The following is a 13,644-nucleotide window of genomic DNA, read 5'->3' on the forward strand; positions in this document are numbered from 1 at the left end:
AAGCTTAAAAAATCTAACATTTTTGTTATTGTGCACAAGTTTGGGGGTGAAATTAGAATTGAATTAAAAAAGAAAAGTTAGAGGACATAAAAATTAATTAGACCATTTTTGTCTGTGAATGAGAAATTTTCATTATAAATAAATAACATCTTTCATTACAAAAATAACATCTTGATCACAGCGCATTAACCAACAGATGGAACTTTTGATCTTAAAAATGTATTAGTAAATGTTAATTATTAACTTAATTATTACTAAGATTAATATACGCTGTAGATGTATTGTTCATTGTTAGTTCATGTTAACTAGTGTAAATAAAACTAATATTATCAAATTAAACCTTACAGTGTTAGCGAAAAGTTTAATGTGAAATTGAAAAGTTTAATATAAATTTGATTGTGAAAGGCATTTTCTAATTGAAACACATGATTTGTGTGTGTGTGTGTGTGTGATTTTGTACTTAATGCATCAATTGAAAAATACTCAAACAGTTGATCATCTTATTTTCACTTGTTTGTGAAAATATTACCACATTTATTTAAAAAAAAAAGACATTTTATTCAGGAAAAAAATTGAAAATACTTAAGTTATAGGTTATTAAGTTATCAAAGTTAGTTATCAAAAAGTTACAGCAATAAATCCATAGTTCTTGTTCTCCAAAAGTAGCAGAAAATTGGACACAAGAAAACATTTCACAATGTTCACCAACAAACAACCTTTACTATCAGCATTTTCATCCACTTTTAAATGTTTAATACAGATTTTTTTTCAATAGTATCACATTTATCCTTCTGTTCAACAAACATCTAATACAATGACCTAAGCTGTGTTTCCCAAAAGCATCGTATGGTCTCTACGATCAACTTAGCTCACGAAACGCAGCCCCAGACAGTAGTTTCATACTAAAACTAAATACTCAGTAACAATTCATTTCTATTCTAACTAACACATCGGTGTGATTTAAGAGCAGTTTTGTACGCGTATCTTTTCCCACATTCTAAACAGCTGAATGGCTTTTCTCCAGTGTGGCTTCGGAGGTGAACGTTCAGAGAAGATTTTTGAGAAAAACTCTTTCCACACTCCACGCACGTGAACGGCCTCTCGCCAGAATGAGTGCGCTCGTGAGTTGTGAGATATATTTTCTGAGCAAACCTTCGACCGCAAACTGTACAGACATAAGGTTTTTCTCCGGAGTGTGTCCGCATGTGTTTTTTCATATGGCTTAAAAATTCAAAGCTTCTCCCACAGAACACACAATTAAATTTCTTCTTTTGTGTAAAAATCTGGTTGAAATTCCGGTGATTTGGAAAAAATTCAACATCAGCTCTCAAATCTGACCCTGTTGTACAGTCTCCATGTGTCGAAATGCTTCCTTCAAGAGCTTGTTCTTCGGCTTGTGGCTGTTGCACGTTCAGATGGACTTGCTCATCTGAAGGTACCGTGTATGTGATAAAATCCTCTGAGCTCTGAGCAACACATCTCTCATCACTGGTCATCGCTGGACCTGCAATTCGATAAACGACACATTAACATCTGAATATAATAAGAGGTGATAGCAGCTGTTCTCAAGTTCTTTCTCCACAAACCTCTCAAACGGCTCCTTTGGTCTGCCTCAGGTTTATTTTTCCCAGAGCAGTCGTCAATCTTCAGCGTCTCTTCTTTTATCAAAATTACATCTGGTTCTTCATCCAGCAAATTAACTGGCTAAAGGGTTGGAAATAAAAGAGGGAGCTAGTAAGCTGTGTTATGATTGTTTTTAAGAGAACTCTATATCAGCAGTACGTGAGACCAACCTCTTCTGTGATGGTTGAGGAGTCCAGGTGTGTGTCCTCCTCCTGCTCCCCAACACTTGACTCCTGGTGTCTCCAGAGGTTCATGCACCATTCCTTACCGAAGACATTGTCAATTGTGGGACGATGTCCAGTGTCTGTTGAACATGTAGGTGTTTAAAAGAGAAATCTTATTTACCCGCCACAGGCCAAATTAATCTGATTATAGTCTTAAAATATAACAATATTTCAACCCAGTCACAATCATTTTGAAATCGATCAACCCAAAGAACTTTTGCACCATTTCTGGAGATCAGATCCTAAACAAATGGCCATCGACTGTAGAATGGGAGCGGTGGGGGACCATCTGAGATCTATTTCAGACAATTGTCTGTCTGAAGTTCATTAACATACAGATAGCAGCCGTTACAACAGGAGAAACTTCATCTACATTAGGGGTAGTACTGTATATTTTAACTGTTTGAGTTTAGAAAGTTCTGAGTTAATTCCTACTCCTTTGAACCCAAGGTGCATCACATACTTTGTCTTCTTCGTCAAGATTTTCCAACATCCTCGTAATTTTCTCTTATTAATACTTTATTTTACAACATGTAGGCTATTGTGGCAAATCTATTCCAAATGTTTTGGGATTGAATGTCAGGGGGGAATTGATTAATAGATGCCTCATAAGCAAATATCACATTAATCCAAATCCTAAGAAACAACCTAATGATTAAAAGAAAATAAAGTTGAGCTCCATGATGCCAGATGCCATTTATTTTTTTAAAGGGGAGAAATGCACGGCATATGTGACTAAAAGCTTAAATTCAATCTGTTCTGTGTATAAAGCGATTATGTCTCTTCAGAAAATTTGGATAAAACCACTCAATTCATAAGGATTAGTTTTACGAGCGCTTTATGAACTTCTTGAAGTGTCAAAGTGGTAGTTGCATAGCTGTTAATGAAGGGACTGAAAGCTCTCAGATTTCATCAAAAAGATCTTCATTTGTGTTCTGAAGATGAACGAAATTCTTACGGGTTTGGGATGACGTGAGGGTGAGTAAATGATGACAAAAATGTTCAGGTCCCCATTGACTTTCATAGTATAAAAAATAAATAAAAATACAATGGAACTCAGTGGGGACCAGAAACTGTTTGCTTACCCATATTCTTCAAAATATCTTATTTTGTGTTAAACAGAAGACATTTTTTTATGCAGGTTTAGAATAACCTGAGGGTGGGTAAATTATTTCCATTTTTGGGTGAACTATCCCTTTAACTAAAACAAAGGCCTTATTTTCAAGTTTGTGCATTACAGAATTAACAGAGCCAATCTATCAAACCATGTTCACTAAGCTGTAAATTATACCGATTGTAACTCATGGGAACCGAAACCTTTTCAAGAGAATGACTAAGTACAACTTAAATGGACATGAAAGTCAGCAAACAACATTTCTCAAGGGCACAGGGATCATCTTTTGTGGAGCATGAGCTTACGGCTTTCAGTTTACCGTCTCAGATATTAAATTCAGCTTCTTATCTCCTGGAACATCATAATTCGCATTTAATTAAGACAAAATTCAGAGTATCAGTCTATTTTTAACACGCGTTTTATAAATCACCTCGAAGTCCCGGATGGCTGAATGGAGCTTCTGTTCCGTTGTTATTTCCAGCGGTTTTCCGAGCAGACTGAAGTTCACTCTCCAGAAAATGACATTTCTTTTTCAGAGATTCATTTTCGTTCGTACATCGTGAAATCTCTAATCGCAGCAACAAAGAATTCTCCTCAAAAAGTTTGCCTATTTCAACAACAGCGGTCCTCGCCATAATTTCCATTATCGATGTTAACTGCGTCTGAAAATCGGTGGTATTCATGATGTCCATCGTTTGCTGGAACCTTTAACGTTACAAGAAAATTCTTAATATAGCCGTTTCTTCATCTAAAAAGACACTGTCGCTATGTTCTCCACTGTCTTTTTGTAGAAACACACCATAAATAGCGTGTGACCGAAAAGGATTATGGGATGAATTACCGTAAACCAACGTGTAGAAAAGCTTGTTTTCATAATAACATTGATTCATTGTATACATAATAGCACGAAAATAATAACAGATTCATGGAAACTGTGTAATTTGAAATGATGACAGAATATCAAAGTTATTTTTCCAATTTACTTGCATTCTTAACAAACAAAACAAAAAAATGAAAATATGCTCAAGGTGTTTTTTAAAGTAAAACAAACAAATAAAAATAATAAATAAATAAAACAATTTTCATTGTTTTTGAACATGTTTTGTATTTAATGCTGATCTAATAACATGAATTATAGAAAACTAAAAAAAAATCAATGCCTGTGATCATAATAATGAAACAAATAAATAGCTCAAACCAACGCAGAGTTTAAAACCAATGTCAAACAAGAGCACACTTTCCTCAAGCTCATTGTCATTCATTAACTGATGTTGTTGCAAGACTGACAAGACATGTGTTTGTTAAGATTAAACTTCGTTGTGAACCCTTTCCCACATTTAATACAGGTGTAGGGTTTTTCTCCGGTGTGACTTCGCAGATGCATGTCAAGAGTGCATTTCTGAATAAAGCCTTTTCCACAGAGAGGGCATCGATACGGCTTCTCTCCGGTATGGGTGCGCTGATGGGTGTACAAGTGTCCTTTCTGAATGTACCTCTTTTCACAAAGTGTGCACCTGTAGGGCTTCTCACCTGTGTGGCTCCGCTGATGTATTGTAAGTTGACTAAAACACCTGAACCACTTTGAACAGTAGGTGCAAACAAACCGCTTGTCCCCTGACGTAGTATTGGCACCGCATGTTCTTGTGGACATTGATGCACTCAAACTCTGTGTGTGACTAAATGAAGTGTTTTCAGATTCAGAAGTGCGTTTCTGAGACAACCGCTGGTTCCCCATCATTTCTCCGGGTGAGGCGTTTTTGTTCAGTGACTCTGATTTAGACGGGACTCTTGCAGCTGCATTTTCTCTACTTTTTCTGTCAACACAAGAGACAGTTTTGCGAACGTCCTTGGTGGGTGACAGGCTCACGGCTTCACCGCAGTGGGTTCCTATGGTTAAGTGAAAGTGATGTAAGTGTACTGCAGATGGAAGGAAGTTACAAATTATTCACAAGCATTTGCTATTAATATTATCCACCATTATACAACAGTTAGTTCCGGTCTTACCCGCTTCACTGTTGTCTTGCCCAATCCACACATCTACTTCATGTAGCTCCTGCTTTATCATACCTATTGGCTGGTTGACCTCACACTTCTGCTGTGGACTGTCCTTTGACATTTTGACATCACATTATATCTTATATTTGTTTATTACATGGCTTGGCTGAATTCCAATGTAGAATGCGGTCTGTTATTTCTTGATAACAGACCGCTGCGAAGTATAACAGACCGTTGCCATGAAAAACAGCGCGTTGCTTTGGACGCGGAACGGACTATTTTCTTTAGCGGAAGCAATACAATCGTTTTTAAATCAATAAACTCCTTTTTAAATCAATAATTTGTGTCAAATTATTTATTTATTTTGTAGGTAGCCATGTAATAAGCGGGATAATGTATAGTGAGCCGGTTGTTATAGCGAATAACAACCCCTTCAGGCTGATTCAAGATCCCTCCGCTTCGCGTCGGGGTCCCGTTCAGCCTGTCGGGGTTGTTATTCGCTATAACAACCGGCTCACTATACATTATCCCTTACATAATATATATAGACATCAGCTATTGTACTCAAAATATTTACAGGAAATATATGTGGATATTTACATAATGAAGGGAACTTACTTGGTCTTGCTGAATTACTGTTGGGCTGTCTCTAAAAAGAACCTCATTGCTACACCGGTTCAAATGATTCTGCATCTCTTCTTGGGCATATTCACTGAATAATAAAAAAAAAAAAAAGGGTTACACTTTATTTTAAGGTGTCCTTGTTTCAGTGTAATTAAACATTTAAGTACTGAGTAATAATAATTAACTACATGTACTTACTATACGGTTAGGTTTAAGGTTTGTTAGTTGCATGTAATATGCATAGTTATTACAATAGTAACTACATGTAACTTTTTTTGTATTGTTTGTTGAGCCTTTGTCCAAAGACAATTTTCTACCCCTGTGGGTATTAAATTAAATGAATTAAATTGAATGTGTAACAAGGACACTGTAAAATAAAGTGTTACCAAAAAAGTGTTCCCAATAAATTTGATTAGTATGATCCATGGACATGATGAGATCATATAAATGTTATATAGCCTACACTGCTGGGTAGTAACTGATTACATGTAATCTGGAATACGTAATCAGTTTCCAAAGTAAATTAGTACTAAAAAGTCTCATAATCAGATTACAGTTACTTTTTATATGATTACATGTTATTCACACAATGGCAATAAATTGTTCATAATTTATTGATTTTCCGTAATTAATCTTTTCTATCTCTAAAATGTTTCATTCAACTACTTTTTTTAATATACGTTCGGAAAGTAGGTTCAAGTTTTATTTCGAAGGGGGAAACTGCACACACAGACCAACCACTAGTCAGTTGACTATAATCCGTTAATGGCCACATCTTTTTGTGCTTTCTTTTTGTGTTAAACTGTTTTCTTTTGATCAATGTGATAAACGAGTTAGGCCAAAAGTAATCTAAAAGTAGTCTGATTATATTACCTAAAATCTGTAATGTAATTACAATGACTAATTAGTTATTAATTGCTAATTAATTACTAATTTCATCATGTAATTTGACTACAGTTTGTAAGTAATCTACCCAACACTGGTTATATAGATAAGTCGAGCTGCATATGCAGTACCGGTCAAAAGTTTGGAAACATTACTATTTTTAAGTGTCTTATACTCATCATCCAGTATTTATTTGACCAGAAATACAGGAATAAAAAAACAGTAATATTGTGAAATATTATTACAATGGTTTTCTATTTTAATATACTTTAAAATATCATTTATTTCTGTGATGAAAAGCTGAATTTTCAGCATCATATATTATTAGAATGATTTCTGAAGGATCATGTGACACTGAAGACTGGAGTAATGATGATGAAAATCCAGATTTGCATCACAGAAATAAATTACATTTTATTTTATTCACATGATAATATTTCACAATATGGCTGTTTCTTTACTGAACTTTTGATCAAATAAACACAGGCTTGATGAGCACAGAGACTTCTTTCAAAAAGTGTCCAAACCTTTGACCGGTACTATATGATTGCATACATGTGCCTTATGAAGTATATGCATTTCCATGCATCATAAATACCGAAACAAAAGCGTAAGTACCTCTTGACACATGTGGGACTCTGTGTGAGTGTTTGTCCAGTGTCCTCGGCCGAGCTCAGTGTGTTTCTCCGTGAGCAGATTTCACTGCGGCCGCGGGTGAGCTCAGACAGCAACACTTCACACTCCACATCCACCAGTCTGCTGATCTCCAGTACAGCTGTTTGCACCAGTGTTTCCATGATGGAAGATAACTGCCTCTGGAAAGAGGACAGAGTGGACAACATCTTCTAATATTTCTCCAAACTCTCGAATGGAAGACACAAATTTTTTTATTTTTTTTTTATTTTTTTTGCAGATATACAGAATTTGCTTCTAAAATAATAATAATAATTTTCTATATACTTTAACTTAATAATAATAACTAAAATGGTTAAACAGTGTGGTTCCCTTTCCTACTATTTCTTGTACGTGTGTAGATCAGTGTGATTGAGTTATCTAAATATGGCTCACTAGCGCCATCTACTGAAGTGGAGCGTTTCGAGTGAGAGCCAGAGACTGTTATTTGGGTAAAAATCATAATACTTTCGATTATTTACTGCTGATGTAACGTGATTTTTACATCCATAGAGAAAACTTTTAGGCTTTCAAATCATGTGAATGTCGTAGATAAATTGAAATTCTGATACAAACAAATTGTGATAATATAATAAATATGGTCACTGCATATTCTAACGTCTGTACTTCATTATTTTATTCTATTATTATTCTATTATTTATTCTATTATATATCTATATATAGAAGTATATATTAGAATATACATGGAAAAAATATTAAATAAAATGAGGATAATACAAATCATATATAATATTATATTATATTATATTATATATCTTTCAACTGAACAGTGCTTGTGCTTATATAACTAAGATATTAGAAAATAATTAAATAAAATTATAATAATATAAATCATATATAATATTATCAACAAACAAACAAAAATAAACAGCATATCAGACATGAAAACTAATCGAAAGGATAATTTTCAGTCCTGTGATTCAGTTGCTACATGACAGCTAGACTCCAAGGATCTGAAATCCTCTGAATATATGGAAAGAAACAGAGGATTGATTCATATCAAATGAGCACTACATTACCCAGAATGCAACAGTAAGCAACATTCGCTGTGATTGGCTGTTCGTCAGATGGCATGAGCAGGACGTAAAGAGAACCTCACTACTAAGAAAACATTCCACGGTGAGTTCAAAGTCATTTTATAATATATTTCAGCTTCCATAATTTAGCGTGGAAGACACAGAGCATCATTTTGACGTGCTTTTATTGACAGCGGTTATCGTTAGACTTAGTGTGCACTCATACCATGATACATACATTAAACAGTGCACGTTTGTCCAGTAGATTATTGCAGAGGGCGGTTCACTTATTGTGTCTGTTTTGCTGGTCATGCTACTGTTTGACGCATGTATTGAGTTCTGCTGTGTCAGTTGGCTTCAGCATTGCTTCATATCTGAATTGACTGGCATAATCATTAAGCACCTTTCCTTAATTTCAGATGTCTGGACGAAGAGTGGTGGTTTTCCCCTCTGTGTCCGAGCTTGGACCCACTCTGGCTCAGCTGGTGTCCTCCCGTGCAGAGAAAGCTCTGAGCGCAGGTAGAAGCTCCTTCTCTCTGGGTCTTTCAGGTGGGAGTTTGGTCTCCATGCTGAGTAAGGAACTTCCTGCTGTGGAGAACCTGGACTGCAGCCGATGGCTTATCGGCTTCTGTGATGAGAGACTCGTTCCTTTCAGTGATCCTGAGAGCACTTATGGCTTATATAAGGTGACTCTGCGCAATCTTTTACCCTTAGCCTGTAGAGCTCTTTTAGTAATGGAGAAGTCCATTCATAGTCCATTCATTCAGACATGTGACTGGCAAAACAGCCATAGAATTTCAGCACAGGCCTGTCAGTTTTTCATCTGTTTCAAGCCACAAATATTTAGCTACCCTCGTAAAATTAAAAACAAAGAAAGAAAAGAAACAGATATGTGAACGAACTGCCAGTTTGTTTTTTGACATGCTGTTGCTGAGAACTTTAATCCAAATCACTTCACCTCCCTCTTGCAGCGACTTCTTTTCTCTGATGATGTGTTTACTGGCGCGAGGGCGGGATCAACCTGTCACTCACATGAGATCGACCAATAGCAAATCCCAACCATCCAATCAATTCCCCATGGACAAAATCAAGTCCCGCCTTGCATTTTTTCTTGTTCGAGAAGCCAATTTAACCTAGATATACGCCACATTGACTATCGCAACTTCTATTTCATGCTGACTTTAATGTGAAAAATCTGAGACCCGAGAGTTTGCCTGGTGTGCATTTTATAATTGTTCTTGCTATTTGGGATAAGTAGGACCTATAAGTATAATAACTAAAATTTGTTTTTGTACAGGAAGTAGTTTTTGGAGAAAATGATGTCCTCATGTGAGGAAAGTGGGTCTATGATTTACCATAGTACTAGCAATTATGTGAAGTGTCAGTACAAATGAAGTGATAAACACTGACAAAATCTGATTGTGTTATAATAGTAATGGTAATGGCCAGCAGAGAGCAGTAGAAGACCACTTATTGGCTCACTTTCATTTTAAACTTCTTGATTTTTACCAGTTTTCTGCACTAAAGCAAACCAGTTTTTCCATGTTAACTCAATAATGCCTGCTCACACACACACAGACAAATGTTGTTGTTTTTTCAATGCTATTGCGATCCATCTAAATATTCCCAAGTTTAGCTAACCACATGGTAGAATAAATAACGTTATATAGTCCCAATGTCCTCAAACGAGTGCTTCACATTTACTGATGTCCTAGAGTGCTACTATTACTAAAATATGTCAAATTTTAATCCCCATATGATGATAGAGACAGTATTGTACATACATGCATTTGTTTCATTGATATAATTTGAATAGATTTTTTACCTGGGTCATTTTTCTTTCGGAAACTGGTGTTTTGCCGATATTCAGCCGTTTTCTTCTCACTGACATTGGTGTAATGTTGTGATATCACCACAAGATGGTGTGGGCAGTGTCCCTAAATGTGGCCAACAGGTCTAAGATTTACAAATTTGACTATCATTGTGTCAAGAGGCAAAAATGTAATGTCCTCATATGAGGTCGCAGGGTCTCAGGAGGTTAAACACTTAATGTGGCTTAATTTACTAAGACAGTGATATATTTAAAGATTAAATTCAGTATACACCTTATTGATGATGCATACTTTATGCAGGGGCGCAGATGAACCCACAATATGAACATGACGTGCTAAATTGACTGTTAAGCATTAATGTTTTTCAGCACGTTGCGTTCTTATTTTTAGGTTCTTCTGCTTCCCTTTATATAGTGTTTACATAATATATGTGTGTGTACTGTGTAGAATTATTTTGTATATATAAATACACACACATGCATGTACATATTTAAGAAAAATGTGTTATTTATAATTTATTTCTATACATTATGTATAAATATATATACAGTATAAATATTTCTTAAATATATACATGCATATGTGTGTATTTATATATACAAAATAATTATACACAGTACACACACATATATTATGTAAACACAAACTTGTATTTTGGATGCGATTAATCGTTGCCCAGCACTAAAATAAATGCGTAACTGGTGTGTTTGCGGAAGAACGCCTTGTTTTATCCTCCAGGTGGATGTTTCTATGAGGGTTTGATGTCACTTGAACTATGAATACTGATTGCTTTTCATATCTTACAGAATCAATTGTTTGGGAAAATCAACATTCCAGAAGATAGGATTTTGGCTATAGATCCGTCTTTACCTGTGCAAGAATGTGCTGATGATTATGCTGACAAACTGAGCAAGGTACGATTTCAGTTCATAGACAAAATATATTAAACTCATTTTATTTTATTTTAATTTATTTTTTTGTTAATTCATAGCTCTTAATAGAATTTTGTCATTTTAGGCCTTTAGCCCAGAGCAAATCCCAGTTTTTGACATGCTCTTGCTGGGAATGGGACCAGACGGACACACCTGCTCTCTCTTTCCAGATCATCCTTTATTACAGGTTTCAGATCAATTCATAATAAAGCAGCATCAGAGTTCATTTTCAGTAGATTTATGTAATGTCGTATGATGATGATAACATGCTAATAGAAATATAACTAAAATAGATTTGTTATACAACATATACTTTTAGTTTAGCATTGTTAAATCCCACTTATTATAGAATCCTATTTATAATTTAGATTCCCACAAAACCCTCACTTTTATCAGTTTTGAATTGTATTTTGTTGGCTTTCTTTTTTTAAAGTATCGATTTATCATTGTAGGAAAGCCAGAGGACAGTGGCCCCAATCTCTGATTCCCCTAAACCACCCCCTCAGCGCGTCACTATGACATTACCGACGGTTAACGCTGCTCGATGTGTGGTGTTTGTGTCAACAGGAGGCAGCAAAGCTCCTGTACTCAAGGTAAGCACTTTCAGTAGTGCCTCAGACCCGCTGTATATCTACAATGATGAATGTTTTGTTTTTTTTTATCCTGTAAATGTCTGTAATTCTGCAGCACGTGTTGGAGGGTGGAGAAGGGCCCGCACTTCCGTCAGCTCTGGTGGCTCCTAGACAGGGAGAGCTCTTCTGGCTTGTGGACGAGCCGGCGGCTGCCTTGCTCACGTCTCAGGTGGAGAGGCCAGGTCCTGGGGCAAAACTCTGACACAACTTGTAGAAGCACTTTCTAGTATTCTTATGGAGTCCTTAAAAAGCACTGTGTTTGCAAAATGTTTTTCTTCATAGCACTTATGAAAATCATAACTGTAATTACTGCAGTTATCGTAATTACTGCAAACTGTAAAAAAAAAAAAAAAAAAAGAGAGAGATCTTTGAAGCTTTCAGAATCTGTCATTTAATTTTTTTTTTTAACAGTTGTTACCATAGCTTTATTGTCATAACAATAACTGTGGAAATGATGGTTACCACTGTAAATGTTTGTTAGATGCAACAAAATGCCAAAACATTTTGAATAAAGTTTTTGGAGGTTAATAACTTTTGTTGTATTTCATGCATTGTGTCAAGAGTGCAAACAAAAAGCTATTCTATGGTGTTACTGTTTATGCAGGGTTATTATAGTTAACCAAAACTAAAACCAAAAATAAAATCATAAAAAATGATTACTTAAATTCTGATGAAAAACTTGATGTACTACTACAATATACAACAAAATATACAAAAAACTAATAAAAATTACAAAAGTGAACTACAACATTACTAAATAAAATTAAAATGAAGACTGAAAATATTTAAGCTAATTCAGAATAGTAATAAAAACGATAAAAGTGTCTCAAAGATACTAAAACAACACTGGTTGTATAATAATTAAATGTAAAAACTTGCTAATAGACGGTGCACTCGTATTACTATGAATGGGAGAAATTGCAATGCGCAATGTGGTGGAATAAGTCCCGCCTTCTAAATAAAAGAGCCAATCGGTAAAGTAATTGCACCACTGCAGCTGCCATTAGAGACGCGTATGCACATGTGCATTTGGCTGGTCCAGCCTGAAAACTTTAAAAACAAAATTTATGAGACAGTTGTCAGATTTCATTGGTGATTTAAAATATAAAATTTAATTGTGAGCTTAGTGAACAGCTGAAAAAGAGTTTGATGTTTCCCCATTCAAAGAGACAGGAGCCATGACTGAAATAGCTTCACGAGAGGCGTTTTAAAGATGGCCGCTGAGTGAAATGACTTACCTTAAAAGGACTTTGCTAATATTTTCTTTCATTGTTGAGGACAATATTTGCTTGCAAAACTTTTGCATTCTCTCACAAAACCTTTTGTAAGTTCAGACAAACACTTCCTCTTTAATTCTCCTCTGTTAAAGGTTTAGTACAGTACAGAGCCCCTAAAGGGAAATGGGGAAGGAAACCAATATGAGATGGGAGGGGAAATTATATGTCAATGCTTTTGTGTTTTCTTGCAAATGCTTGCATTTTCCAGAGAAACTTTGCGTTCCCTCGCAAAATGTTTGCGTTCCCCCGAGAAAGAGCACAAAGGTTTTATGAGTGAATGCACAGTTTCTTGGGGGAAGACAAAACATTTGTGAGAGAACACAAAAGCATTGACTTATTATTTTTCCTCCCATCTCATTTTTTTTTTTTTTTTTTTCACCACTGTGTCCCTTTAGGGCAGGGTTCACCAATCTCGGTCCTGGAGGGCCGCTATCCTGCAGAGTTTAGCTCCAACCAGCTCCAACACACCTGTTTGAAAGTTTCTAGTATGCCTAGTGAGACCTTGATTAGCTGGTTTAGGTGTGTTTAATTGGGGGTGGAGCTAAACTCTGCAGGACATCGGCCCTCCAGGACCGAGATTGGTGAACCCTGCTTTAGGGGCTCTGTAGAAATAGGTACCATACTGCTAATGGCACAGAAATTGATGGACGGGTTAAATACACGGAAACATTTTCATAATAGAATGTGCAAAGACTAGTAATTTGTTATAAAGATTGATAATGGCTTATAATTGAAAGATATTATGGTAACACTTCACAATAAGGTTTCATTTGTTAACATTAGCTAGTTAATGTAG

The 13,644-nt window shown here is 35.6% G+C and overlaps 3 protein-coding genes across 3 annotated transcripts; 1 reads left to right on the forward strand and 2 right to left on the reverse strand.

Moving 5' to 3' along the window:
- Positions 1-493: 493 nt before the first annotated feature.
- Positions 494-3,778, reverse strand: LOC307161992 (uncharacterized protein). The gene is made up of 4 exons (XM_079877024.1): positions 3,392-3,778; positions 1,794-1,927; positions 1,587-1,704; positions 494-1,504 (listed from the first exon to the last, which is right to left on the reverse strand). Exons 1-4 carry the CDS (start codon positions 3,651-3,653, stop codon positions 939-941), a joined length of 1,080 nt encoding a protein of 359 aa, XP_079733150.1. The 5' UTR covers positions 3,654-3,778; the 3' UTR covers positions 494-938.
- A 144-nt stretch (positions 3,779-3,922) lies between these two features.
- Positions 3,923-7,507, reverse strand: LOC307162068 (uncharacterized protein). The gene is made up of 4 exons (XM_079877142.1): positions 7,084-7,507; positions 5,575-5,668; positions 4,966-5,068; positions 3,923-4,848 (listed from the first exon to the last, which is right to left on the reverse strand). Exons 1-4 carry the CDS (start codon positions 7,305-7,307, stop codon positions 4,223-4,225), a joined length of 1,047 nt encoding a protein of 348 aa, XP_079733268.1. The 5' UTR covers positions 7,308-7,507; the 3' UTR covers positions 3,923-4,222.
- Positions 7,508-8,187: 680 nt separating this feature from the next.
- Positions 8,188-12,097, forward strand: pgls (6-phosphogluconolactonase). The gene is made up of 6 exons (XM_079877389.1): positions 8,188-8,278; positions 8,595-8,861; positions 10,814-10,921; positions 11,025-11,126; positions 11,392-11,532; positions 11,627-12,097. The coding sequence occupies exons 2-6, from the start codon at positions 8,595-8,597 to the stop codon at positions 11,771-11,773; spliced, it is 765 nt and encodes a 254-aa protein (XP_079733515.1). The 5' UTR covers positions 8,188-8,278; the 3' UTR covers positions 11,774-12,097.
- Positions 12,098-13,644: the final 1,547 nt, after the last annotated feature.

The sequence above is a fragment of the Squalius cephalus genome (assembly GCF_949319135.1).
Source record: "Squalius cephalus genome assembly, chromosome: 1".
Classification (NCBI taxonomy): domain Eukaryota; kingdom Metazoa; phylum Chordata; class Actinopteri; order Cypriniformes; family Leuciscidae; genus Squalius; species Squalius cephalus.

Excerpts from the sequence above, each read along its gene's own strand:
- LOC307161992 (XM_079877024.1), bottom strand. The coding sequence starts at position 3,653 with ATGGACATCATGAATACCACCGATTTTCAGACGCAGTTAACATCGATA. Across the intron at positions 1,705-1,793 it reads CCTCAACCATCACAGAAGAG|CCAGTTAATTTGCTGGATGA; the intron begins GTTGGTCTCACG and ends CCAACCCTTTAG. Across the intron at positions 1,505-1,586 it reads CCAAAGGAGCCGTTTGAGAG|GTCCAGCGATGACCAGTGAT; the intron begins GTTTGTGGAGAA and ends ATCGAATTGCAG.
- LOC307162068 (XM_079877142.1), bottom strand. The coding sequence starts at position 7,307 with ATGTTGTCCACTCTGTCCTCTTTCCAGAGGCAGTTATCTTCCATCATG. Across the intron at positions 5,069-5,574 it reads CAGTAATTCAGCAAGACCAA|GACAGTCCACAGCAGAAGTG; the intron begins GTAAGTTCCCTT and ends AAAATGTCAAAG. Across the intron at positions 4,849-4,965 it reads GCAAGACAACAGTGAAGCGG|GAACCCACTGCGGTGAAGCC; the intron begins GTAAGACCGGAA and ends ACTTAACCATAG.
- pgls (XM_079877389.1), top strand. The coding sequence starts at position 8,595 with ATGTCTGGACGAAGAGTGGTGGTTTTCCCCTCTGTGTCCGAGCTTGGA. Across the intron at positions 10,922-11,024 it reads ATGCTGACAAACTGAGCAAG|GCCTTTAGCCCAGAGCAAAT; the intron begins GTACGATTTCAG and ends TTGTCATTTTAG. Across the intron at positions 11,127-11,391 it reads CAGATCATCCTTTATTACAG|GAAAGCCAGAGGACAGTGGC; the intron begins GTTTCAGATCAA and ends TTATCATTGTAG.